General features: G+C 27.6%; 1 protein-coding gene and 1 long non-coding RNA gene across 2 annotated transcripts in view; one reads left to right on the top strand and one right to left on the bottom strand.

Annotated features, from left to right (window-relative positions):
• The window catches only part of LOC142320254 (neuroligin-1-like), a 289,299-nt gene extending 274,292 nt beyond the window's left edge, over positions 1-15,007 (bottom strand). The window contains exon 1 of the mRNA XM_075357956.1: positions 14,897-15,007. Coding sequence (XP_075214071.1) covers positions 14,897-15,007 — 111 coding nt within the window. The remainder of the gene's footprint in view (positions 1-14,896) is intronic.
• LOC142320255 (uncharacterized) overlaps positions 1-27,419 on the top strand; it is a 521,142-nt gene that overhangs the window by 470,156 nt on the left and 23,567 nt on the right. The window lies entirely within an intron of this gene.

The raw sequence follows: 27,419 nt of genomic DNA, 5'->3' as shown, positions 1-27,419 counted from the left end.
AAGTATTTATTAAATCTGATATAAAGTAATATAGTTTCTCGTTTCAACAATCAGAACAATTTAAGTGCTTGTCATTTTTTATTTAACTGATACTTTTTTTTAATTTACACTGATATATACTTTCTTAATTAAATATGTTATTTATATGTTTGTTATGATGTATTTTATTTTAAAATGACTGTACTTTGCAATAAGCTGCAAGTTACAATTAGAATTGCGTTGCTGGTCTATACGAAAATTGTACTGATATTCCTGAGGCAGTATAGTGAATATTGTCGCAATAACCAAATTACACCATTAAAACGACATAAATTGGTTTTATAATTTGGGTATTCATATTTAACCCAATCATTTTAAAGATACATATAAAGGTAAAACCCTGCACAAATAACATTACATGACATTTATAAAATAAAATGGCAATAAAATTGCTGTTCATTTTCTATGATTGAGTATTACCCAAAGTATTGAACCATAACTTTTGTCTGTAGAATTTAAAGGAGAAAATTGATTTCTTATCACATCTTCAACGGCTACCGACGTAAAGTAGAAGATTTTACTATATTCCAGTGGTCTGTGCATTCCCTGCGTTTGAATGAAAATGAGTTCTGTACATGCTCAAGAACACACTCAAATAATATATTATGCGTCAGATACAACAAAATGACAGGAAGGCTGATTTTTATTTTAGTACTGTTCACAATGATTGACTAATGACTTTATACTGAATAAGTTAAGGATATATATTTATTTTATACAAAAACTCTGAAGTTAATATTTTTCCCATTGTATTACTTTTAACTTTTGCGCTCTTTATTTGTCGTGTAATTAATCGTTTTAAGATACTCTTAACGTTTGTGGAAATTATTTAAAAAAAATAAAATGAACTCCAGAGTACCAGAGATTTAAACGTTTTAACAATGTTTAACAATAATCAATATTTGATTTCAGTCAGAATAAATACAGAACGCTCACTAAACAAATAGGAAAAAAGTTTCTATCTTAAAATTATTTCGTATTAAAAAAAAGTGAGTCAGGAATATTTCGCAGTTGAATGAATAAATATTTTAATTCTTATTAAATATCATAAAAATTTTGATTCTGTGTATTATTTATACGTGTATTTTTTCATAGTTCCAGCAATCGTATATAAAACATTACTCATATTCTAAAAATGTTCGTGAAAATGAAGGTTACCTTATTGCCGCAATTTATAATAACTTTAAGCAAATGTTTTTGAAGTTGTAATTCTTTTGACGCATTAGGAGAAACTGATCAGAGTGTATTTTCAGAAAGTTACGAAAGTTTGTAACACAATGGAGATTTGCAAAGGCCCAAGTAGATTGGTTTGCATGCACTTGCGTGTAGTGTCTAATTCAGCCTGTCGTTCAATGCAATCGAGTGATTAGCATGTGTTGTAAACATAACAGATATTGATTGGGTCGTAATAAATATATATTTATATACACGGATTTCTGAAGACTTTTAAACTGTGAATATTGTTGTTCATATACATAAAAATGTATTTATATTGCAGCATATATTTATATATTTTTTCTTTTTTGTGAAAATTATGTATCAAGATTTCAGGGTATATTTATGTATTATTTTTTATGAGTAAAATTATATTTTCTAATGACACAGAAAATAGCGCACATCAGATAAATTCTTGATTTTCATAAATAATTTTAAATTTAACAAAAAAAAAAGTTTTGATAAAATGCACTATTATAAAATAAAACTATTTGTATTATATTTTTCATATCATTAGCCGCTGATAACCCTCGTGCTTATTTAATCGTCATCCGACAAATTAATGGAACTAAACTAATCGATATGTATTTGATGAACTTTTGTTTATATGACAACGAATACTTCAATACTTTTTAAACTGTGTAAAATAAATATTATTTAATTTAAGTGTTATTTATTCAAACATGCATGGTATTTAATTTCGTCTATTGATCCTCAGTTCAATCTTGCTTGAAGGCGTAAAAATATTATTTTTTTATTCACGCCAAAGAAGTATAACTTCTTACATGCGTATATAAGTACACACAAACGTTTTTTTCATTAAATTAAATATTTTTCTAATATTGTTCAGATATAATTCGATCTTTCATATTTATCAAATTTTATATTAAAAAAAATTAAATTAATAAAATATTCACTAATCTTGTATTTAAATTATTCATGGCACGCTAGACATGGAAATTTTCAAGATGATTTGCAATTTACGCCTGATTAAAAATCACAAATGAAAATAAAAATTCAAATGTTCACGTCACCTTTATATTCCATTGAGAAACTTGCTCGTTATTAATTCTTAATAGCTTTCATATGCCGATTCAAATTTAAAAAAATTATTCCGAATAAATTATTTGAAAAACTAATTATTTAATTAATTGGAATAAACTAATTGCAAAATGAAACGAAAGTGTTAAATTATATTATAATAATTTTATTGAATTTAAAAAAATAAAACATTGAACTTATTGAAAAGTTTTTTTCATACAAAGAAACTTTCAAACCGACATGGACAAACAGAATAATTCAACGATCCAAAAAAACAACAAAAAAACAATACAAACTTTGAAATATTAGTCTCAAAATATTACAGTCTCAATGTAAACTGCTTTGCACAATCACTACAACGTTATAATGGTACATTTACAACTCAGTTATGTATTGATACGCAAACCATTACAAATTAAACTTTTTGTTCATGTGAATTTAAATTAAAGTTACATCAAAACAATTAAACATTTGAAAATTGCGGAACACTTAAAGTAATATTCAAACAACTGTCGGCATTTTACTGACAGTGTACATATATAACAATACGCTATGCGATATCAGAATCGGACACATTTATATAAAAGAAAAATAAAAATTAAAAATTAAAATAAAGATACATCAACGGTATTCTAAAATAAAACATTGCAAATATAATTACACTTGGTAGAACAGCTACAAGGATGATAACTTCCATGCCTATTCACACCATAACAAAATGCATTGTATAAAACCAAAACTTCAATTTATTACTTAGAAAGTTTTGACGAATATAGACATGTAGAGTTGGTATAAAAGAAAATAATATCGCTTATTACTATAAGCGATATCAAAGAATTTTAATTTCAAGATTAAAAACACTTTTCAAAGAATGGAAAACCTTTTTACTACCTTGTACGAAGTAAAGGAAGTATTGTTATCGCGAAAAATTTCGGTTTTCAGAATTCAAAGGAAATATCCACTTTGACTACTCATGAATCCATTTTGAATAGTTTCGACTTGACGTCTGTACGTAGCCATGGTATGTTGAGATTCTGGATTTAGGACTGTTGTAACATCTAGTTGTGCACCTTCCATTTTGATTGCAATCGACTGAACCAACAGTGTCCACAAAAGTTGAAAATTAAAAAAAAATGGATTTTGGACTTATTCTTAACTACAGTAATAAGCCCTCAATCAGAGTTTTTCAACTATTTATTATAAGTGGTACTTATTTTCATTTGTTCCAGAGTTATAACAAAATAAATGTTTAATTATTGCAATATTTGGATCTTACGGGAAGGCACATCGGTCTGAATCCGACTTCATTCATTTTTTTAACTTTCTTTTTTTTTAATTGAGATAAATCGATTTATTATTAATAATTATTAACCTCTCATAAAAAAAAAATTACAATGAATAATAATTCAGTAATTCGTAAGAAAAAAAAAGAAAGAAAGATATTTGAAGCTCTTAATGAAATAAAATTTTGTTCGTTATTTTTAAAAAAATGTGGAAATGTAATTTAATAGGCGTATAAGAAATTCATGTCTTGTCCACATCAGTTTGTTTTTGGTTTTTTTTTTGTTAAGGGAAAGATGAAATTTTTCACATTGAGCAAAACATTATCAAAAAAATAAGTTAATAATTATTAATAATTTGTTTTTAATTATTATTACGCAATAATACAAAGAAAATATGCTTTAACAAACCGGTGGTTGAGGAACTTAAAATCAAATTGATCGGGCTGGAACTGAAGTTATTTGAGTGTCACCTATAAAAAGCTATTTATAGCGGCACTATATGCTACTACTTTCATCTATTGTTTTCATTTTATAATATTTCAGTGTATTACAATTTTTAATTTTGCAAAAACGTTTGTTTTTTACAATTGTATTTTTCTGAAATACCTTATAAATCGAGGATAAAGTTGCTATAGAGGAAACTTATGAGCATTTTTACAAGAAACGGGTCACTATTCGCGGAATAATTTTTCAGGTATATGTACTTGAATGTAATTCATGAAGCCATAACTCAGTACAGACGATTTGATTTATAAATGGCGTACAGTGGGGTCAGTTTCAAACGTTAAATGAAACAAACGAGCCGCTGTAAGAACTCCCGAGGCCATAATCGATATTCAACGTTTTTCCGAGAACGAAAACATCTACACGTTAGTTATTAAAACAAAGCGCCGTAAAACATCAGATTGCCGTAAGATTCCTCATAATTTAAATTTTAGACCCTATTCTGTAACAACTATACAATGACTTAAGAAAAAAAATGAACTGAAACGTCCTAATTATTGCGTCTATCTTCTCAAAGAGAATGTCGATGTTCGAATAGACTGGATGTTGTACTTGTTGTTAGAAAAGAAACGGAATCAATTACCTGGGTAATTCACACAGCATCAGCTATTGGGTGCCGGATGTTTAAACCTCCACTTCACGATAAGCAAATAGGTATACGGTCTGCTTTTTCTGATAACCGTATAATAGAGAGCTACCATTTTCAAAGAAATTTACGCTCCGTTAATAGATTGTAAAATAAAAAACGGTTTCTTCCGAATTCAGAGCAACATGTCACACATCAAATTCACTAGCACGCGAATATTCGGCTGAACAGTCAACAGAGGGTGGTGGTCTCCACGTTCCTCAAATTTATCTAGTTGAGATATTTTCTTTTAGGGATACTTGAAGGGTATGGATCAAATTCCCATCGATCAACTGAAGACGACATTTAATAAGAAATTGACGGCATTGACATACTATTTGCGTCAGGATAATCTCAATTTGATCACTCGAGCATAAACGTGTATCGCTATACAGAGCGCTCACTTTTTTGTAACGTCTTTTGTGAAAATATGGTAAATATGTTACTTTTCCTGATGCAAATGTAGAATCTAATTTAATTCACGTTTTCTAATTTTCGTTTTATTCATAAAATTATATATATACCTAATCTATATATATCATATTAGTAATTTGTTTTTTTTAAATTTTATAATAGTTATAATGTGGTTTTTTTATAACGAAGTTTTTAATTTAATTTAGATATTTCTTAAGATGACAAGAAATGCTGTTCTGATCCTATTAATACTGTTTATAAAATTGGTATTATGCCGATAGTTTTCAGTTCACCATTTCTTAGACCACACAGCATACAAAGTAATCTCAGTGGTTTTAATAATAATCGGAAAATTCTAACATTGATATAAAAATAGGGATTATTATATGCTCTCTAGGCAGTTCTAGAAATTCAGTTCATCCACAATGTGGGTGAGTAGAATAATTTGAAAGAAAATTTTTTTTGGTAATTGGTACTTAAAATGTTTACAAAGAAGTAGATGTAAAAGAGAATGAAATTTTCTACGCATTATTAAATATTTAAAAAAATTCTGTTACTGATTTTATTATATATGAGTAAGAAATATATTGAGGAATTCCACAACTGTGTATCTGTATCTAGAGTTCTTTGTTAATATATGTTTGTTTATTTTCTTTACTTTAGTTTTATGAATTGACCTTAATTTAAAAATATATTGTTTAGACAAATATTTCTTAGAAATTACTTTGGCTCAGTAACTAGATTAAAATGAAAATTTTCATCTAGTGTTAGAAAACCTATATATATATATACACACACATTTAATCACCCATATTCACACAACGATAAACGTAACCAAAATGTTAAACTGTGAGAAGAATATAACATTATCATTAAAACTGGTTATAGGCAAAATTGTGCACTAAAAAACGACATCTGTTTTGATAGTGGTGATGAAATTTTTAATTACTCTTAAACACTTCACAAAGAATGATTCACTGTAAAACTATTTGTCAAAAACGTTTCAGAATTTCGTTTAACTGAAAAGTTAATTAGTTTATTTGATAAACGTGACATAAATTCAAGGGTTTATTTAGTGACTAAAAAAAATAATGTGTCAAGCCTGAATAATGTAAACTTCCAACTTGAAATTGATGAAATACGAGTATTATTGTTAATTACGTTTAGAAATCAAGTTACATAAATTCTAAGCGTATAAATATTTGGTTTATATTGTTTAAATAAAAATACTTTCTAATTTAGTAAACATAAAAGATAAAAAATATTAATTTAATTAATAAATATTTACAATTGTGTAATCAGATAGTGCTTACAACTCTAACATCAATAACAGTTATTAAAATTAATTTCAAGAATTATTTGCACTCCAAACTGAAATAATGTACAACTGTATTTTTAAAAATTGAATAGTAACAATTACAATATAAATTATTATATAATAATATAACGGAACATCAGACGACTTACGTAATTTATAATAACACAAAAATGATCTATTTAAGAAACAAAAAAATAATTATAGCTAATTGTAAAACATTAGCTGTTGGTTTGCTTAAAAAAATATTGATGATCAACTTAAGTTATCTCTATAAAGAGTATAATGAAATTTTCCCTGGTGAGCTGAATATCATCTGCATTTTGTTGGCATACAGATGCGTAACGGGTTATTTATGTAATAGATCACCATTTTCCAATTTAGAATATGGTACATAAAAATATATCTATTTATACCGGGTGATTCAAAAAGGACTTCACAAATTTAAAAGCATATAGAAATTTATTAAGATAACTTACAGATTCGATTGAAAACTCATTTCATATAAAAACTCATTAAGTTTGTCAACCAACATTCACATTGGTTCGATATGGCTTCCATTTGTAATGTGACATACATTGGTTGACCATGGACATACATGGTACATAAACCTGATGATTAATGAAACCCCACAAGAAAAACTCTAGCCTTGCCAAATTTGGGGAGTGAGTTGGCGATGCAATTTTACCTTCACGTACAATTTACAGACCTGGGAATCGAGTATCAAGAAAATCTCGGATTTCTAGGGGGTAGACAGGTGGTACCTCGTATTATTAATAGTAATGTCGTCCATCTTGGTCAAATCCTCTAACTAAGGAATTAGAAAATTTTGAGGCATGTTCATTCCAGATAAACGGTACCATTTACGGTTGCCTCCTGGACGAAGAACGGGCCGTAAAATCTTTATTTCCTTAGGGCACTAAAATCATTAGAGCTGTCAGGAATGTGCTGCAAAGTTTCATGAGGGATTTTGCTATCAAAAATTTGACATTACATTGTCTAAAAATATATCGTTGTCCGCGGTTCTAACCATCACTTCCACAAAAAACTGCATCCGAGCAACTCTGTCGTCAACTGTAATGTGTTGAACAATGGTTAGTGTGTATGGCTTCAAGGGTAATCGTCTGTGTAATACGCGCCAAACAGTCGTTTGTGAAATGCGAATCTCGCCTAACGCACGTCAAGTTGATTTCTTTGCACTATATGCATATAAAGATTTCTCTGAGTTGTGCCACAGCAGCTTCAGGGACTCCTGGGCGTCCTGGTGATTTTGTATATTTAGTAGAACAACTGTCTCAACGAAGGTTTGGTGCCAAGAGTAAACTGTATCCCTACTAGGGGGCTCCATACCTTACTCTACGAAAATTCCGTTGAACTACAATTGCTGATTGCAAATAGTGAAACCAAACACACAAAGAGCACGTTCCTCACTATTAAATGTATCAATTTTTAAAAACATGGTAACAGCGCTAGTGGCTGAATTCGGTACTAATGAACTACGTGCGTCAAAACGTGATGTGTTTTGTCATGAAGTTAAAGCTCAACTGAATTTATAAGTTATCTAAATAAATTTTTATATGCTTACAAAATTTGTGAAATTATATGCTTTATATAAAGCATTATATGGTGTTAGTTATATGCTTTCGATGTCCTTTTTGAATCACCCGACACAAACACAAATCTAAAGATTAAAACTAATACAACTCGTTATAGTTATTAGTACTGTAAAAGCCAGCACGAATTCTGACTTTCCTTGCAATCCAGATATGTATGTAACTAGGTACTTTATAACTATTACTTTCCCGTCTAGATATCCCTATAGCAGAGCTGTAGCTCTACAAGGGAATGTAATACAATCGGTATAATTTGGGCAAATGCGGTTTACACCGGATCTTGACGTTTTGACAGTTAAGGAACCGAAAAACCATATGGAAATTTCCCCTATTAATTTTTGTATGTGCGAGTGTTCAGTCGGCCTCTAAATCACCTTATATCTCCAGAAATACTGAACAAAGTTTAACCAAAACTAGTCAGATTACTTCTGTATATGGGTCACTGATGAGACTAAATTTTAACTGATAATGTCAAGGAGGTGAGGCTGTAGAACAAGGTCACCCTTAATATCTTGAGATTTCGCCTATTTAAGATCATATTTTCTTAGGCACACCTGTTAATAATTAAAAAGTAAATAATATGCGCAAAAATTTTACAAAATTGCACCCCACCAAAACAAATGTTGTTGAAGTCGTCTGTTATGTTGTGATGTCACAGGTGAGCAGTAGAATTAAATTACCCTTTTAATAATAACTACCGGGCGATGATAACGCCCAAGCGTTTTTCGTCCACAAACAACCACAAAAAAAAAGTAGAATTAAATAAATTATTAATATTTAAAGGTAAAAAAGGAACTCGATCTGGCTGAGTTTCAAACTCGATCGCCCGGTTGACTCGGTTTCTGGTGCGTTAAGCCTCGCGGCTACACCAGTCTACCGACCGTACAAGTTGTATGTCTGTTGTGAAATTACGTTAATTTAGTTAGTTCCGACCGAAAAAAAATAATTTTTACAAAGAGAAAAATTCTTTCGTCAAACAGTGCAGTGTTATTTTTTTTTGTAAAAAAAGAGAGAGTTGTGATTACTATTGTCGGAATCACAATTTTACTCATGACGTTATCAAAATCATTTTTGAATTTAGACTTTTACTGATCTATCATCGCTTTACAGTAGAATCAATGATTTTGCTTTATTTCACGAGACAAACAATGTTCACGTCAATCATATGGATGTTTTTTTCTAATGTTCTAACAACCAAAAAACTTGGTAGTTAGGGACAATTTTAACGTTTGATAACTTACGTTAGCATACCAGCGCACCACATTTAAACATCATTCTGATCTCAATCTTTCCTTGAATGTTGATTTTTGGTAAATTGTGAAGTTAACAAGATAAAATTAAAACCTTTAAGCCGCTGGCCCGATACAGTATTTTAGTAAGTCAAATATTTTCAGACAATATCGGAACATCGTTTTATGAAAATTGGTGCAGTTCGCAATATGAATACTAATTTACCTTTTATGAAAAATCTGAAGAACACTAATGCAATCAAACTGGAACTACGTGTAGACTGCAGCAGTATTTTGAGATTGAACTTGTATCAAAAAAATTTATTTTGCAGTTGTTAACATGTACAAAAGAAAAAATTACTCCCTTTTTTAATAAACAGTTATCTTTTTATTATTTTAACCGTTGCACTTATTTTTTCAAAGTGGTCAGCTCATTTTGCACATAAATTATTGTAGTTGTAGACAGATGTAATGATTTCATCTAAATTTAAATTCGATGATCATTTTGTTTATAGAAGATCCAGTCAAGTTATGAATAAATATATCCTGCTTAAATATGTATATTATAATTATATACTTGGGTATGAAGTTGTATAATTAAAATATTCTTATTTCATTATCTTATGCGTATTGTTACAGTTTATTATTTTTTTTTTTTTTTTAGCGACAACGTTTATCTAAGTCGAAAAGTAATACTAATTTGCTTTTGCGAAACAAAACAAAAGAAAAAAAAATGAAAAGAAACTGGAATGATGTTGAATGTTATATAAATGAGAAAAAAAAAAGAAAGAAAAAAGTATCCATATGGAACAGGTTGATGATGAAGAGATGGTAACGAATCGAAAAATTCAGATGATGTGCAAATAGACATATCAGAACAAATATTAAAGAAGCTGTTATAAGTATCTATCTTTCGTCAAACATATACTATTATACTATAATGTTCTAAAGTATATGTTTAGTCAAGAATAAAAACGAGAAATAAAGAAATCGGCGTACATACAATCTTTGCGATCTAAAATGAACCCGGAGGTTTGTTAACGTAATGAAATTAAACAATAATATACCGTTAACATAATTTTAACATTAGCGATTAACGATAACAATAAGCATACATCATTCTACAATTACTTTAACATTTAGTAAATGTTATTGTTTATCATTCATTTGATTTTTAGAAAATTTATTTCCATAAGTGGTAGATTGAAAATTTAAAAAAAGTTAAATTAAACATCAATAATATCTATATTATTGTTATTGTAGCTTGATGTAAATACATGTTTTTAAAAGGTTAGGGACTGAAAATATATATACCTTTATAAGAGATTGGAGTTATTGTTGATGTTATGCCTACGGGAATATATGCAATTTGATAAAATAAATAAAATGAGAAAAAAATAATTTTTTTAATTAAATTTTTATAATACATTTTTTTTATAATTTAAGTAGTACATATTTTTATGAAACATCTATCTTCATTTTAAAATTAAATAGATTATCACAGAAAGAATGAAGCTGTAGGAATTGTCTTCTTCTCTATAAGGAAACTATAAAGAGCCGCAATTATAAAAGTAGTTATAAATTATTATTATTCAATAATCTTGAAAATTAATATTTAAATCCCACGTACAAGATCATCAAGCAAAAAAAAAAAGAATAATAAAAAAAATGGATATTCTTTTATTAATGTAAATATAGTGAAAATGTAAATATACTGATTTTTTATTTAGTCACTGTAAAACTTTCTAAGCAATTGTTTAGGAATTCAGTGCATCAATGTATAAATAAAAATACTTAAAACAACAGTTGTTATATTTTTCTGGGATCAGCAAGAAATTTTGTTTTTAATCCAATAAGATGAGTTGTATATGATGAGATATATTATAATGAGATTGTGGTCACTAGATGATAAAGATAAGACAGAGCAAGAATAAAAAAAGTGTTAACAAATTTTTTTTAAATCTGTATTTTTAAACTTTGATCTGCTCCTCCACAATATTGCCTCAAAGTATTTTTTGGGACGCTGCTTGATCTACTATGCTTAGAAAGACAAAAAAAAATTGACCCGTAAAAAATTATCTATCACCCCTTACACCGTTTACCAAAATATTTTTCCGTATACACGACTCTCTGTGCTAAATTTCATCAATATCAGTTTATCCAATCAAAAGTTATTAAGCTTCAAACAAGCCAACACACGTATATACGTTACGTACGGACATTACCTCCACCTATTTTTGTTATTGGGGTCTCTGTTTCATAAAAAGTTGATAAATGGAAGAAAGCTATACCCCATTTTTTGACTGTCTGGAGTTATTCGTTATTGATTGCTATTACTGAAACTTAGTTTTTAATATTAAATACTAATATTAATACAACTAAACATGTTGTATTATCTTTTCTTTTTTGCAATATAGCTGTACAGCTATGATGCCAAAAAAAAAAAACTAAATTTCATCACTAGATGATTTTAAAACAATCGAAATATTATGCGAGTTGGTTCCCTCTCCATGGTTATAGAATTGAAAGGGATAGTTCTCAATGTTGGAAAACGTAAAAGATACCACGGCATATTATAATAATAATAATAATCTTATTTCCAATTAAATAAAATATTACAAACTCTAATTATTATTCTACCCTACAATCAAGATTAATTTAGATTTCTTAATAATATTATTTAGACAATAACCAAAATTATTGGAAATTAGATATTTCTAGAAGCATCCCTGTTTCAGAGATTACCAGTAATATAATTAATTAATAATAAGAGAGCAAGATTAAAACATCAATTTAATTCCAACATAAAAAAGGCGCGGTATTCACCATAACCTTATCGGATAGCGTTCCTTCCATTAAAGAATTATAGAATTCCATTCAGTTGACATATTGACCCTTATTACTGTAATCAAATTCTAACAATCAACCATTCAAATATAGATGACAAATATCAAGTCATTTTACGATCGATAGTTTAACATCGGTTGTATATCACATCCCTATATTGAAAATATGAAAGGCCAGAGCAGTTACCGTATTATTCGTCCAACTCAACTAATCCTGTAATAAATTTACAAACCAATCAGACCTCATAAGCGTGGCAATTGGTTAGTCGACAGGAAGAAACGCTCTGGATCATCGATCTCAAATATTTTATTCAAAAAGGATCTTTTTCTCGCAGAATAAGTACCGGCTTTCCTGATACCATCACATATTAAGTTATAAATATTAGAAGCCATATAATAATTTTAAATAATAAGTTTTTGAATATAATTTTGAATAAAATTTATAATTTTTTTTAAATTTTCATTTTTTCAAAAGGGAATAATAATTTTTGCCTTATTTCTACCAGAGTGTACTATAATATGATCTCCTTCAATACGACCGACTTTTAAATAGAAGTTGCTGGTCAATCTAAAGATATACAATTGTATATCTTTAGATATACACGTAATATTTTTAGTTTCCTAATAATAGGTAATGATGTATTTGATCTAAAACATTATGATCTGAAACATTAGGAAGATGAAACAGTGAAAAATATTATCAGATAAATTTATTTTGTTTTATTAGTACAGACATTGGGAAACAGGTAATTACAATTTCGATTGTTTATTTCCTGGAAAAAAGTACAGTTTCTAATATAAGGAAACAATATGTATATTTTTTTCGCGTATTTTAGAAACTGTGGTTTTCCATGGGAAATCAGAATGTACTGAATTGCAAGTTATAATTAAACATTTCTTTAATCGAGTTCTCTAGATATTCCAGAATATTTGTTTTATTATTTTTTTAATTACTTCCATTGTCACCAGAAACAAACAGTACAGCTTCGTACACTCCTAATAGAAGTTGAAATAGAAAACTGCTTGTCAGCAGTGTAATTGTGTCCATTTTTATACTGGAACTGGTGTTTAGCTGTTTATTTCATTTAACAAGGAACCAAATTTATTGAAGTGAATATATTTGTATTCTGGACTTCGATCCAAACATTTTTTGTCGACAGAATTTCTTCTTACCAGCTTAGTGGTTCAAAGTATTAAAATTTTATGGATCGAAGAAATTGAAAACAGAACCATAAAACGATTTATTCGGAAAGACAGCGATTTAACTGTCTTTCGAAAAGACAGCGATTACAGTTACCTTGGATTTGGAATGTAGAACCAGAATGACCTTGAACTTTGATGTTACTGCAAGCTTGATGTCACCGTCAGAATTTTTTATGTTGCTTAAAAATATAAAAAATTGCACAAATATCATTGTATAATTTCATCATTACAAAAGTATTTTTTATATTTTCATTCTTCACCAGCAATAATTAAATTTATATGATGTATTTTTGTAACTCTCATAGATTTCTGTATCTACCGTTACCAGTATCTTAAAATTTAGTTTCCTTTTAACTTGAAGACAAGTTTGTTATACATAATCGATATTTCAATACGAATTAACGTAATCACGTGATATACTTGGATACTTGGTAGTCAGTTGTTTATTATATTTTTCACTGCTTTTCCTCTTTTGCCTCTTATTACTTATGTTCGAGTAAACGTAATTTATTTATTTTTTATTTTTTGATCTCTGAGAAGAAGACAATATGTCTAAACATATTGTCTTCTTAGGTAATATCTAAATATTACCTACAACTTTACAAGTAACCACTCAATAAGCGTATTTAAAAATAGTGCATTTTATAGAAGCAAGGCACAACGAATCACCTAAATTCCTAGACTTTATAAACTGCAACGCACTATATTCTGTTGAAAATGGTTAATATTATGAAAAAAATTTCAATCATCTACCTTAGACAGTTAGTTACCTTTCCATTCCAGACATCTAAATTGGTAATAGCCTAAAAATCCTGTTACTTAATCCTCAATATGACTCTTCCTTCATAGAACAGCCCACTTCTTCCATCCCAGTGAGGGAATCATAATGTACTATTACAAAATACTCTCATTAACGTTACATAAATTTACAATATCTGTTTTGTTATTAATTCATTCCTTGAACTAGAAATAAAAATGCAGAAGGAATTAATAAAAATAAATATGTTGTGATAAAAAAACGATCCGCTCACGAAACATAAAACAAGCAATCCTACCAAAGGATAGTTCAAAGCACCTTTCAGATTACAAGCGACAACCTGCTTACAATGAATCCGAAGATCAAATTATTTTTAATCAGAAGTATCATCTTAATGTTTAACATGATACTGAACTGACTATTTAAGCGGTATTAACTTAAGGTGATTATTTTAATTATACACTGCAGAAGAAATTTATTTCGATTTCAGAAGTATAAATCCAACCAAGAGGATAACACAATATAAGTAAACGCCATTTGCCAATGCATATAATAACTGAATGTGGACGCATCAAAGTGAATAATAATAACACAATCGACATATTATGTACTATTAATTGTTATTGCTGAAATTTTCCATCATTCAATCTTAAATATGTTTATATTTTAGGTTGCGGATGAGAGTTTTCAAATAATTCACGAAGTTATTAAAAACAATGAAGATAATCTGTATTTTTATCGCAATATCCAAACTAATTTTAAACAACATTTAGATTAGTAATTTTTATGTTACCGATAACAATTAAACTTACCCCTCGTACACTGCCGGCTTCGGTTTTTACGATCCGGGAGCTGAAAACAGGACCACCAAACACCGACTCGAAGAGTAGCATAAAAAGGAGGCCAAGAAGGCATCTCCACATTGTCACCAGCACCCGCCACCTCCAGCAGCATGCCGCCTACACGCCATTATCCCATAACGAGACACGTTTACATTGTTGAAAAACAAATTACGTGAACGCTAACAATGAATTCACTTCACAACACAACACCTTCACACTTATCACTTTTGAATAAACTGCTTTTTACAAATTATTGTAAAAAAAAAAAAAATGTATATTTTATTTGACTAACTAAGAATATTAACTAGTTATAATCAACAACAGAACATTTATTTAATCCGTAGAATTTTTAATTTTGTAACACATCTAACCACTATTCAAAAATAATGAAATATTGTTATTTCATTTAGCCAAAAGTAATTTAGATAATGTTATTAAATAATTAAACAATACTTTGTAGAATTTTTTTTAATAGATTTTAAGATATATACAGCATTTTAAACATGCTCGTTAATATAATTCTTTAATTAAATTTAAAAATAGACAAAGCCATATTAAATTCAGGAAGAAATTCATTTTTTAAAATAACTAATCAGATTACATTTCTAAATTATCAAACATTTACAAATCTATGTACTTATGGGTAAAATTTATGTATACATTTTTAAAGATTTTCAATGTATATATTAGTTTTGTTTAACGAATAGTTTTCAAATCATTTATAAGTTAACATTAAGTTTTTTTACGTATTCAACTAGTTATAAAAAAAAATTTAAAACAGCTCACATGATTTATTCCATCATATGCTATATTTCAACGAGAAATAAACTTTAAATAATATTTCTTCAAGTTAATAAAAACTTTATTAATAATTAAAATTATAAATAAAACAATGTTAATTAATAATAAAATGTTTTATTATTTATAAATAAATGTTTTATTAATTAAAAATTTAATGTTTTAAATTAATAAAAACTTTATTAATAAGTTAAATTGTTTGTTCAATAATAAATTTCGTCTAACGTTTTGATATTTAATTTTTTTTTTAAATGTTTTTACATGTAATCTATTTTTAAAACTGTATGTAACTATGTATTGAAAATTTTTTTAATTTAAATTGTAACAAAATCATAATATGATAACTGTCCCGAATAAGTTTCATAAACTAATATTTTATTAAAAAAAAAAATAATAAACTCAGATCGTACACTACCTCATTACTTTGATGTTATAAAACGTTTTACGACATGACCGAACGACGTTTTGACTCTAGACACAAGAACAGTTTCCTGAAACATACAAGTAAAGCTTTCATTACTAAAACTATAATCCATCAGTTATAACGTTCTTAACACTGTCTACAAATATTATACTAACAGCAAGACCAATATTGTGAATTAAACTTAGGCAAGGTCACAAAACATTACTAAACTCTGTAAACAATGAAACTTAAACCTATATTATATATATATATATATATATATATATATATAACAGAGCTGAAAAATATATTTTGTTTATTCATAATGAATGAGTACATTCATCAGACTTTTTTTAGACAAAATATTACCCTAATACTTTTTAACATATATTTTGCTTTCACTTATAAAATATTAAATTTAGTTTTATCTATTTCAATTTTTAATTTAACATATTCTCAAGTTAAATTTGGACACTACATGAATTCCTTGTACGCGTATTAAATTACACATAGACATTTTCTGCTGCACTTGATTTAAACTTATTCCACTTTAAAGTGAGATACAATCCCCCCAATTGTTTAATAAAGTGGACAGTTATACAATTGCCGAAATATTACTATATAAATTTTCAACTATTAATTTAACAATCTTACTTGGAAGATTAGGATAGAGTAAACGTCCCTTTATTACTCGTATTATTAGATTGGTATTATTCCTATCTTCGTGACTTGCTAATTAACAAAAGTTTCAGTTTTCTGGTGTGTCGAATAAATAAAAGTTTAATAATTTAACTATTCCGTTTAAAAACGGAATAAAACAAATAAAACTCCGTTTATTTGTATAACTTCCATATACTAGTTACAAATGTTAATTTTGACCATATGGTTTAAAATATTCAGTTTTTATTATTGGATTATGTGGTGAATAATTAAAAATGAAAAAGAAATAATCATACAGGAAAAATAAAGATAACATGAAGAAATATATCTCAAATAAACGACAAGAAGATGAATATGAAAACGATGAAAATGTTAAGCACAAGGGAAGAATAAAAAAGTTAAGAGAAAAGGATAAATATAAAGACGAAGTAATTTTAAAAACCAGAGAAAGAATAAAAAGATTAAGAGAAGGTGATAAATATCAAGAGGAAGAAAACGTTAAGCCTAAGAAAAGAATAAAAAGATTATGAAAGGATGATGAATATAAACAGAAAGTAAATTGTAAACTAGAGAAACTGCACACAAACTAATATCAGAAGAATTACATCAAACCAAAGAGCGATTAAATGATCAGAAACAAAAAAAAATAAACGAAATGATGAACTCCAACTCAGGAAGAATATTGTCCGACAATATCAGAAGAAACGAATTAGATTCTAAATTATAACTTTCAATTAATACTAAATTATCAGATTTTTCACCAAATCAATTACATATACACATATGTAATAATTCCTATTAAATTACAAATACATGTTTGTAAAAGTACACAAAATTTTATTTCATTAATAACTTCTGATTTCTTTTATATATTTTTTTTTTATTGTTATTATTGAATAATTATTTATTGTACATTTTTTTGTTTACAATCACGGGTTGACTTTATTAATAAATCAATATATTTAAATTACAGAAAAGAAATTAAAGAAATAAATGTACGGAGAAATGTAAAAGAAGGAGAAGAAGACTAATTGGAACCTTGTGCCTTCCCTTGTAAGATCCAAATATTTCATTAATTAAAATTTTATTTGGCTATAACACGGAAACCAATGAAAATAAGTACCACTTATAATGGTACTATCGTTGAAAAGTATCGTTGAAAAGTTCTCAATGAGGCTTTATAACCGTAGTTAAAAATAAGCAAAACATCCAAATTATTTTTTTTATTTTTGCATTCTTTTGGTTCAGTCGATTGCAGTCAAAATGGGAAGTGCACAACTAGATGTTACAACTGATCTACATCCAACATTTTAGCATCCTACGGCTAATCGTTTTGCAGTTATGCGAGATACATACATACATACATACATACGTACGTACAGACGTCACGCCGAAACTAGGCAAAATTGATTCAGTGATGTCTAAAATGGATATTTCCGTTGAAATCTGAAAACCGAAATTTTTCGCGATCAAAATACTTCCTTTACTTCGTAAGAGGAAGTAAAAGTGCATTTAATGTTTCATATGATTTAATTTATCCTTACGTTTTATGCAATAGAACAAAATAATAATATATTATTTTATTTAAACCAGTCTCAAATCTATGCATTATTAATAGATACATTTTTCTCTTGTTTATATCATTTTTATGCAACCAAAACAGGGAACTGAAGCTAAAAATGAGAAAAATAAAATAAAATGAGAATGATGAGAATAATAAAAAAAAATGAAAATAATAATTTTTTCACTTTATCGAAGCTTTAAAGTGATCATTTTATTAGTTTTTATAAATTTTTCAATTGAATAGTTTTGAGAAAGGAGCGAAAAGAATCAATTTTGTTATAGCTGACCGATAGAAATAAAACTTTTTATAACGATGACAAATTTTCAGTTTGGAGTGTAAAATTTATGCGGATTTGTATTAATTATCAAGAAAATAAAAGAAGAAATTTGGAAGAAATTCTTATTTCTTCCAAATTTGGACTCATCCTTATTCTTATAAGGATGAGTCCATAGATAGGCTAGAAACAGTAAGAAATGAGTAATGTATGAAAACTCGTTTAGAAAGAAGAAAATTAAAAATTTTATAAAAGTTTAAAGAAGTGGATAAGATTTGAATTTATTGGGTAGATTCTAAAATGAATGATAAAGGTGGAAAGGCGAACTGACGTAGAAGATTTCATTTGGTGAATAAAATAAAGGTAAAAAAGGAGAACTGAGAAACCTCAATGGGTTCCTTTTTGTGGCGTCATGAGATTACGCTTATGAAAAGCCATCAGTTTCGTTTTTGCAACGGGTAATTTAAAGCAATATAAAGGAAAGCTATAAATTTCAAATTTCAGTTCATCCTCAGACATTCGAAGTATAATAACATTATCAGAGAAGAGAAGTATATTCAGACATTTATTAACACTCACTTCTCTACCAACTGATGATTGTCGCTGCTAGAAAGTAATCAGTTTATCTATTCATAATATTAAATCGTGTAAATAAGGTGATAAATGTTGTTTTCTCACATTTTACGTAGTACACATTTTTTTGTCATTTTCGTAAAGGTTTCTTTTAAACAGGCTATAATCATATTTCATTAACACTATCCTGATTGCTGCGTATTGAAAATTTATACTACAACAAAAAAGTTACGATATCGTATAATAAAAAATTTTAATACATTGGCTAAAAAAGTATTATATACATATATATATATATATAGTAAAACAAGTTTATCCTAACAAATAACGATATTTTTCATCTTATGAAATGAACAATATTCCTCCTTATAGTTTAATAACTCCGTGTTTGAAAATGAACGGCAGCATAATTTTAGTGATGTATGTTTAAATCTTGTATCTGATTAATCAAATCCAGATTATTAGAGGTAGATTTATATTTATACATTTAATACAAATAAATAAGGTGAGTTTTGTATAAATTTCAATGATAAGTCTTTTAAGGTAATTTTGCAATTTTTACTTCCTTCTACGAAATAAGGGGAGTATTGTAATCGCGAAAAATGTCGGTTTCCAGATTTCAACGGAAATATCCTGTTTGACCATCCCTGAATTCATTTTGACTAGTTTCCATGTGAGTCTGTACGTACGTATTCATATTTGTACGTATGTATCTCGCATAACTCAAAAGCGATTAGCCGTAGGATGTTAAAATGTTGGATTTAGGACTGTTGTAACATCTAGTTATGAGCCTACCTTTTTAATTGCGATTGACTGACCAAAAGTGTCCAAAAAGACCCAAACTAAAAAAAAATATGGATTTTGGACTTGTTCTTAACTGCAGTAATAAGAAAAGCCACAAGCCAAAGCTTTTCAACGATATTTATAAGTAGTACTTAATTTTATTGGTTCCAGAATTATAGCCAAATGAAATTTTAATTAATGAAATATTTTTATGTACAAGGGGAAGGCACATAGGTTCAAATCAGACTTCATTTCCTTTTTTTTATTTTTTGACTTTTTTTAAAATTAAATATATTGATTTATTAATAATTATTAACCTGTGATTGTAAAAACGTTTTAAAATATGTAATTATTAAAAAAAAAAAAAAAAAAAAAAAAAAAAAAAAAACAGAAGTTATTAGTGAAATAATATTTTATGCACTTTTAAAAATGTGTATATATAATTTAATGAGCATTATTACATATGTGTATATGTATAGATTTGGTGAGACATCTAATTATTTAATATTAACTGAAAATTATAATTTAGATCGTATTATTTTTGGATTTTAGGTTTAATTTTATTTAATTATTCTGGAATTACGGTGTAATTTTATCTATATTGTAATAAAGTTAACTACAGTGAAAAAATTAACCTTAACGAGAATAACATATTTTGTACACTGAGACATATATGCCTGATCTTTAATAAAATACAAAAACGTCTTACCTTTTAGTGCATTACTCCTTTGATATCGTCGGACAATATTCACCCTAAGTCGGAGTTGATCATCATTTCGTTGGTTTTTTGTTGCCAATCATTTTATCGCTCTTTGGTTTGGTGTAATTCTTCTGATATTTAATTGTATTTTTCATATTTTCTCGCTCTTTTTATTCGACATCTTCTCTTAATCTTTTTATTCTTTCTTTGGTTTTACGTTTTCTTCGTGTTTATACTTATCATTACTTTTAATGTTTTATCCTTCTTTGTTTGCAACATCTTCCTGTTTATTTATTTTTTTTTGGTTTGCAACATTTTCATCCTTTTTATTCTTTCTTTAGTTTTAGCATTTCTCCCTCCTTTTTTGAGATATATTTCTTCATGTATCTTTTATTTTTCCTGTATAAATTTTTTTTTTTTAATTTTTTGCTTATTCAGCACATAACCCAATTATAAAAACTGAATATTTTACCACGTAAGTTCGAAATTAACATTTGTAGCTTGCATAGGAGTTCGCTAAACAGAATAGTTTAATTATTATTAACTTTAATTTATACTATACACCAGAAATCTGAAACTTTTGTTAATCAGCTACTCACAAAGATACGAGTAAGACTGATTTAATAATATTAGTAGCAAAGGGACTTTTAACTCTTTCCTAATATTTCATGTAAGATTATTGATTTAATAGTTTTATAAATATTTGACGTTAATAGAAAGTAATATTTTAGTTATTGTGTAACTGTCCACTTTATTAATAAATTGGAGGATCATATCTCACTTTCAAATGAAATAACTTTAAACGAAGTCCAGAAAAAAATGTGTATAGTTGATTTAAACGGCGTACAAGGAAATCATATGGTGTCCACATGAGATTTTTTTTATTATTATGTGAATCCTTGGTTATTATAATCTATATAAGTTAATAATTTTCATTCCACAGCTAATAAATGTATTCTACCATGTTAATCTACTCTTAACAAAAATAGCGATATGCTAATACCCGAATATTTATTAAATAAAATATTATAGTTAAAGGAATATGGATTATATAAAATTCGTCTACCTGGTATTTGCTTTAATTTACTGAATTAATTATCAAATGAATACGCCATTTCATAAATTTGAGTTAAATTAATAATTACTTGTATATTATTAAAAAGTACACACCCAGCAATGATAAGGTGGATTTGTACTTTTTAAAATTGATTAATAATCAGCTGCAATCATGTTTGAGAAATTGGTACTTGAATACTAATTAGATAAAAGTTTGATAAAATGATATTCATAATTATTGCTAAAGATTTTTTTTTCATTATATCCATTTTTTAACTCGTGCGACCTTTATACTTTAAAACTACGTCAAACGTTAACCTGTTAACACTTCACAAACCTTACTACATGAAAATACACACTTTTTTCAGCCAAATCTTATATTTTTTATAATAATACTTGGAATAATTCTTCGTTACGTTACACAAAATGATATTCTTTCACAGAAAATGACGTTTGCATATTCTGTTCAGTCAGGTCTAAATTCTGTTTCCAAATGTTTCTGTCATGAATAAAAGATGTTCAAGGAAATGTGCGATTAACTAAGCAGTTGTTGCTATTCAGGCCAGTACAGAATTAAAGCATCAGGATAGATAGCCAAAAAGGGTAGGTAGATCGGGTTGGCGGCAGTTGCGGGTATGAGAAGTTGCGCATTCTTCACTTCTCCCTTTTAACTCCCGTCACGTACACAGGAGAGTCTTGGAATTAATTCTGTTTATTTTGAATAGAACTCCGTTGCATAACGAAATCGTTCATTATTTCAACTCAAAAGTTAGAGTCTATAAAAAATTAAAAAATACATATATTTACACGTCTTTTGTTGAAATTAAATTTACTTCACATTGCTGGAATAATATATCTCAAAATAAGATGCAGAGAATTTTCAACACCTAAACCTATGTTTCTATTTTTAAATAAAAACATTTTAAATAAAAAAATACACATACTTATATATAACGACATAATTTCTTGATGAAATGATATTCATAATTATTTCTATCGATTTATTCATATTTCTTTTTAACATTTTTTTTATTTTTATTTATTTTTCTCATAAAGTTTTCTCATAAAAATGGAAGTTTACTTTATGTTAATAAAGTAAACTTCCATGTATTTTTATGTTTATATTTATGGTTTTACAATTTTTCATCTCCTCAGGGAATATGAAAAAACCGGATAAAGCATCCTTACTAATTTTAATTGCTGAACACAAAAATTTTATTATTCTTTTCATAGCCATTATGTTGACGAAAACTAACAGTGGTTTTAATAAAGAAAAATTAGACTGTTAAATGCTAAAATCATAAAACATCAATTCATAGATTTAATAGTACCATTATTCATCATTATTTAATAATATATAAATCAATTTATATATTTAAATTAAGTCACCTTATATACATGAAGTACGAAAAAAAAGTTATTTATATAAATGTTTCTAGAATAGAATTAAGTAAAGCTTAGAAGTCTTATAAATCTTTACAGTTATTTTGAATATCGTGAATTTCTTTATCAACAAAAAATATAACTGAGTTTTTACTTTCCCAGCGAATATGGCTAAAAAAATATTAAGAACTATAGGTGTAATAAAGAAGAAAGAACTGTAAGCATGTCAAACGTTAGGTAAAAGTATTTATTGCAAATCTTTACGTTTTAGAACCCAACCAGTTTATCCAGACCAAAAAAACATATGTATGTGTGTACATCTGTAAGTATACACGAATATGTGTGGCACTGTTGATCTTATAGCTCAGGTTTGATCAAATCGTTTTTTTTCAGGTACAGCTCAACAGGGTGGGCGGCATCGCGAAAAAACCGATGTCGATTTTCTTCAGAGACATTAAGAAAAACTTTATTAAAGCAAATTAGTTACCTACAATGTATATATAAATAATTCAAAATAACTTTTCTCTAAAAACCCCCCACCTCCTAAAAATATTTTTGTTCTTTTTTCTATCTCTCTTCGGTTTAAATATATTTCAAAAGAAAAATTTTTAAAGTTTATACATCATATAAAAAGCTATAAAGAAATGTATTATTCTTTTAATAGACGCCGGGACTTAAAATGCAGAAAAATTTTTTTTCTTCTTGTTTTAGCCTTTACTGAAGAGGTTATTAAATTTAGAAAAAAACTTTAAAGCAGATTAGTTAAGCTTAATCTATATATGAATAATTTTAGAAATTTCTTTTTACCGACTTTTCGAAGAAAAATTCGGTATTACTTATGGTCGTCGGTGTGGAGGAGGGATAAAAATGAATGTTGTTTAGGTTTTGAAATATGAGGAGTACGAAAATAACATTAATTTAAATTTTAGTTTCCTTATATATTTATTTATCGTCTTATATATAAAATTTTGTGTCTTCAATTTCTTTGAAATTTGATTTGTTGTAGTAGTGTAACTGAAGTTGTAGTGAAAATTAGAAGAAGATTGGTTGAGTTTTTCTTGAGTTGACTCAATTTAAGGTGGAAATAATTAACAAAGGTTGAAAATATTTAGGCAAGTTGGAAACATTATTCGTTATGATGATGCAAGTTCGAATGTAGAATACAAAATAAAATAACAAAACTTCGGTCTTCTTGCGATTTTATAAATTTATTCCCCCACCTCAAAAAAGTATGCATTCTGTTTTTTTTTTGTTTTGTTTTTTTTATTTAGAATTAAAACTACACAGATTTAAATAATTACATAAAAAATATAGAACAAAAACAATATTTTCACTAAACACATGAACTGAGTATAAGAAAATTATTGTATTAATATACCAAAGCATCCCCTTTATGTTTGTAAAATAGACTACGAAATTCATTATTATAAGTAAACTACTACTGATTAATTCATTCAAGATAGAATTACAAAGAACCATTAATAATTGGGTAAATGTTATGAAATAAACAGATAGTTTTTATATGCCTGTTTATGCCAAGTTAAATGTCTTAGAAGCTCAACTAATTTCATCACAACATAGCCAACTGAACAAAATGTTTCAAACTTAAGTAAGATTAAAACATAGGCTAGTAATTACTTTGTTTGCTATATATAATCTTCTTTGTTTAGATTTATGATCTTTTTTTGACTGATCATGATAATGTAGAAGATTGCTATAAAACGTACTGGCTATTGCTTGTTTCAATTTTCAATAAAATATTTATTAGGGATGTTTCAGGAAATCAATTGCTTATAACGAATTTTGTTGCAAAAATATTTAAAAATCCGAACGAGAATATATCCCAGTCTCTAGTCGCTTAAGTAGCCAATTCTTTCTAGGAAAAATATTGCCATATACCGAGTAAGAAGTTACAGTTACTGTAAATCATAATAAATTTATTTATAAATTTAATATTTTATTAGTTATATTTTTAATACTAATAATAGTAAAAGTTATAATAAAAGTTATTTACGAATAGTATGTACTAAATTTTCTATATTTGCTTTTAAAAAAGGGTTCTTATAAATTGTTTTCTTAATAAAAAAAATAAAATATACATTTTCCTGTTATGTATAAAAACTCTGCGTGAAGATTACTTACCAAATATTATCTGGATTTTCTTTTTTGACTTTACAACTTTTAGGAATGGCTTTGCTTCTTCGGGCAATTCATCCATCATCATATCCTCGTAGAAATCTCGAGATGGTGGAGGTGAATTGGAAGCCTAGGATGACAGAGATGCCGTATCAGAGGCGAAGATGTTTTAATAATCTCTGCATAGGTATCTTGTTAATTTGCTATACAATCGTTACAGCAGCAACTTTATGTGGTGGAGTACCGACTTAAGTAGTTTTACGTAAACCATATCAGTCTTTATAACAGAAATTACCTTCTTGCCCTGGCAAGCATTGAGGTATTGCAGCATTGAGTACTGACACAATGCTACAAAGGGCTATCATCATTTCCCGTACGGCAGAAATGCGCACAAACGTTTTCCTTGGTGCAACCAATTTTGTTGTGAACAAAACCTTGACACTGGAAGCAGCGTCTGGGGTTTGGTATATATGGTCGCACAACAGAAAGGTAGCCAACATTTATTCGATCAGCAACGGACAGATTAGGTGAGGTTAGAACAAGCGGAAATCTTGGTACATTAACACCATTCTCTTTCTTATAATCCTCTTCACAGACGTGACTGACTGCAATGACTACTCTTTTGTAATTTCAGCTAACTCCATGACCAAGCAATCCACTAGTATGAAATTATAAAGTAACGGGAGAGAAGTCTGAATAATAATCGCTCAAAAACGAGTACAGTTAAAAAAAAAATTTGTGATTTATTTTTTTCATTAAAAAAAATACCATAACTTGTTTATTATCTACCATAAATTTTTTTTTAATGGACACTCCTCTAATCTTTTTTTTTTGCATTCAGCTTGTAGCGTTAAAATTTCACTCAGATATGAAGGAACCTGCCTTAAATACAAACCGGTCCTGTAAATCAAGTTGTAGTTGATTTACTACAACTGCAACAAAATATTTGGTAATGTTTTTGCCAGAACTTCCCAACATTTTGACATAAATTAAACTATAATAGAATTTAGAATAATAAAGATTTTAGAAGATTATTTATTGAACCTTTATAATTTATTGATTAATTTTATATACAGAAAGCAAATCAACAAACGTTTTCTGGGTTTTTAAATTAATAATAATATACGAGTTTTTGTCATTATCGTCCAGCAGTACATTTACTCTATTGCTAAATTACCTTTTCCTATGATATCGTAAAGATGTATTAAAAAACACCTGAAATGATATTATTCTGGTATATTTGATGAAAATAATTAATCTAATCTTATAACAACATACTTTACACAAAAAATTACATTAAAATAAATAAAAAAGTACAAATCTAAAACGAGAAAAATATAAAAATCTTTAAATCGCAAATTTTTATGTCGAGATTGATTTGTATTAGATCACCCAAGAATAATGTAAGTTTTTCATATTTTATTCGAGAAAGTTAGTTTCTTTTTTGGGAGGAATCGTATCATATCGATAATAATATTGTTTAGAAAGATAAACAACACAATTGAGTAAAATATTCATGAAGACCAATCCTGTTCAAGCATTTTTGCAATACCTTTCACTCCTGCCTAGTGTCATATTTTCAAAAATATTAATAGATCCAATCCATCTTGTTTATCTGCTATCTAAAATATTTAAAAGAACAAAAATAATTATTTGTTTATTTTTTTTATAAATGATGTATTTTTTTAAGTACTATGTAGTTTGTTGCCTGCTTATAACAACAAAACGTTAATGTGAACTAAATTTTGGCTACAATTTAATGTGCAGTATTATTAGGCTAATTTTTTACAAGAAAATTTGTATCTATCTTATATTTTAGGCTTTTTCAGAATCAGGACCACATTAATACCCGCATAATTTCTTATACGAACGTTTTATTCTAGTCCAAGACTACGAATCCATAGCCGTTTAGTCAAGCAAAACTATTTTTAATTATTTTGTATTAATCTTAGAATTATACAGTAATTGTACTACAGAGACTTTGCTTGTTCGAAAACTAAAAGAGGATTATTAGTTAAACATATTGTGCTTCTTCCTACATTTGCATTGTTTGGTTTGATTATATGTATATATCTTTTTATTTATATAAATTAGTATATCCTAGTAGATGAATTTTTAAAAAAATGTTTTTCATATCTCATTACCGCTGTGCCTATTTGAATA

The sequence above is a fragment of the Lycorma delicatula genome, chromosome 2 (assembly GCF_047948215.1).
Source record: "Lycorma delicatula isolate Av1 chromosome 2, ASM4794821v1, whole genome shotgun sequence".
NCBI classification, from domain to species: domain Eukaryota; kingdom Metazoa; phylum Arthropoda; class Insecta; order Hemiptera; family Fulgoridae; genus Lycorma; species Lycorma delicatula.
This window is presented reverse-complemented; position numbering and strand designations above follow the sequence as displayed.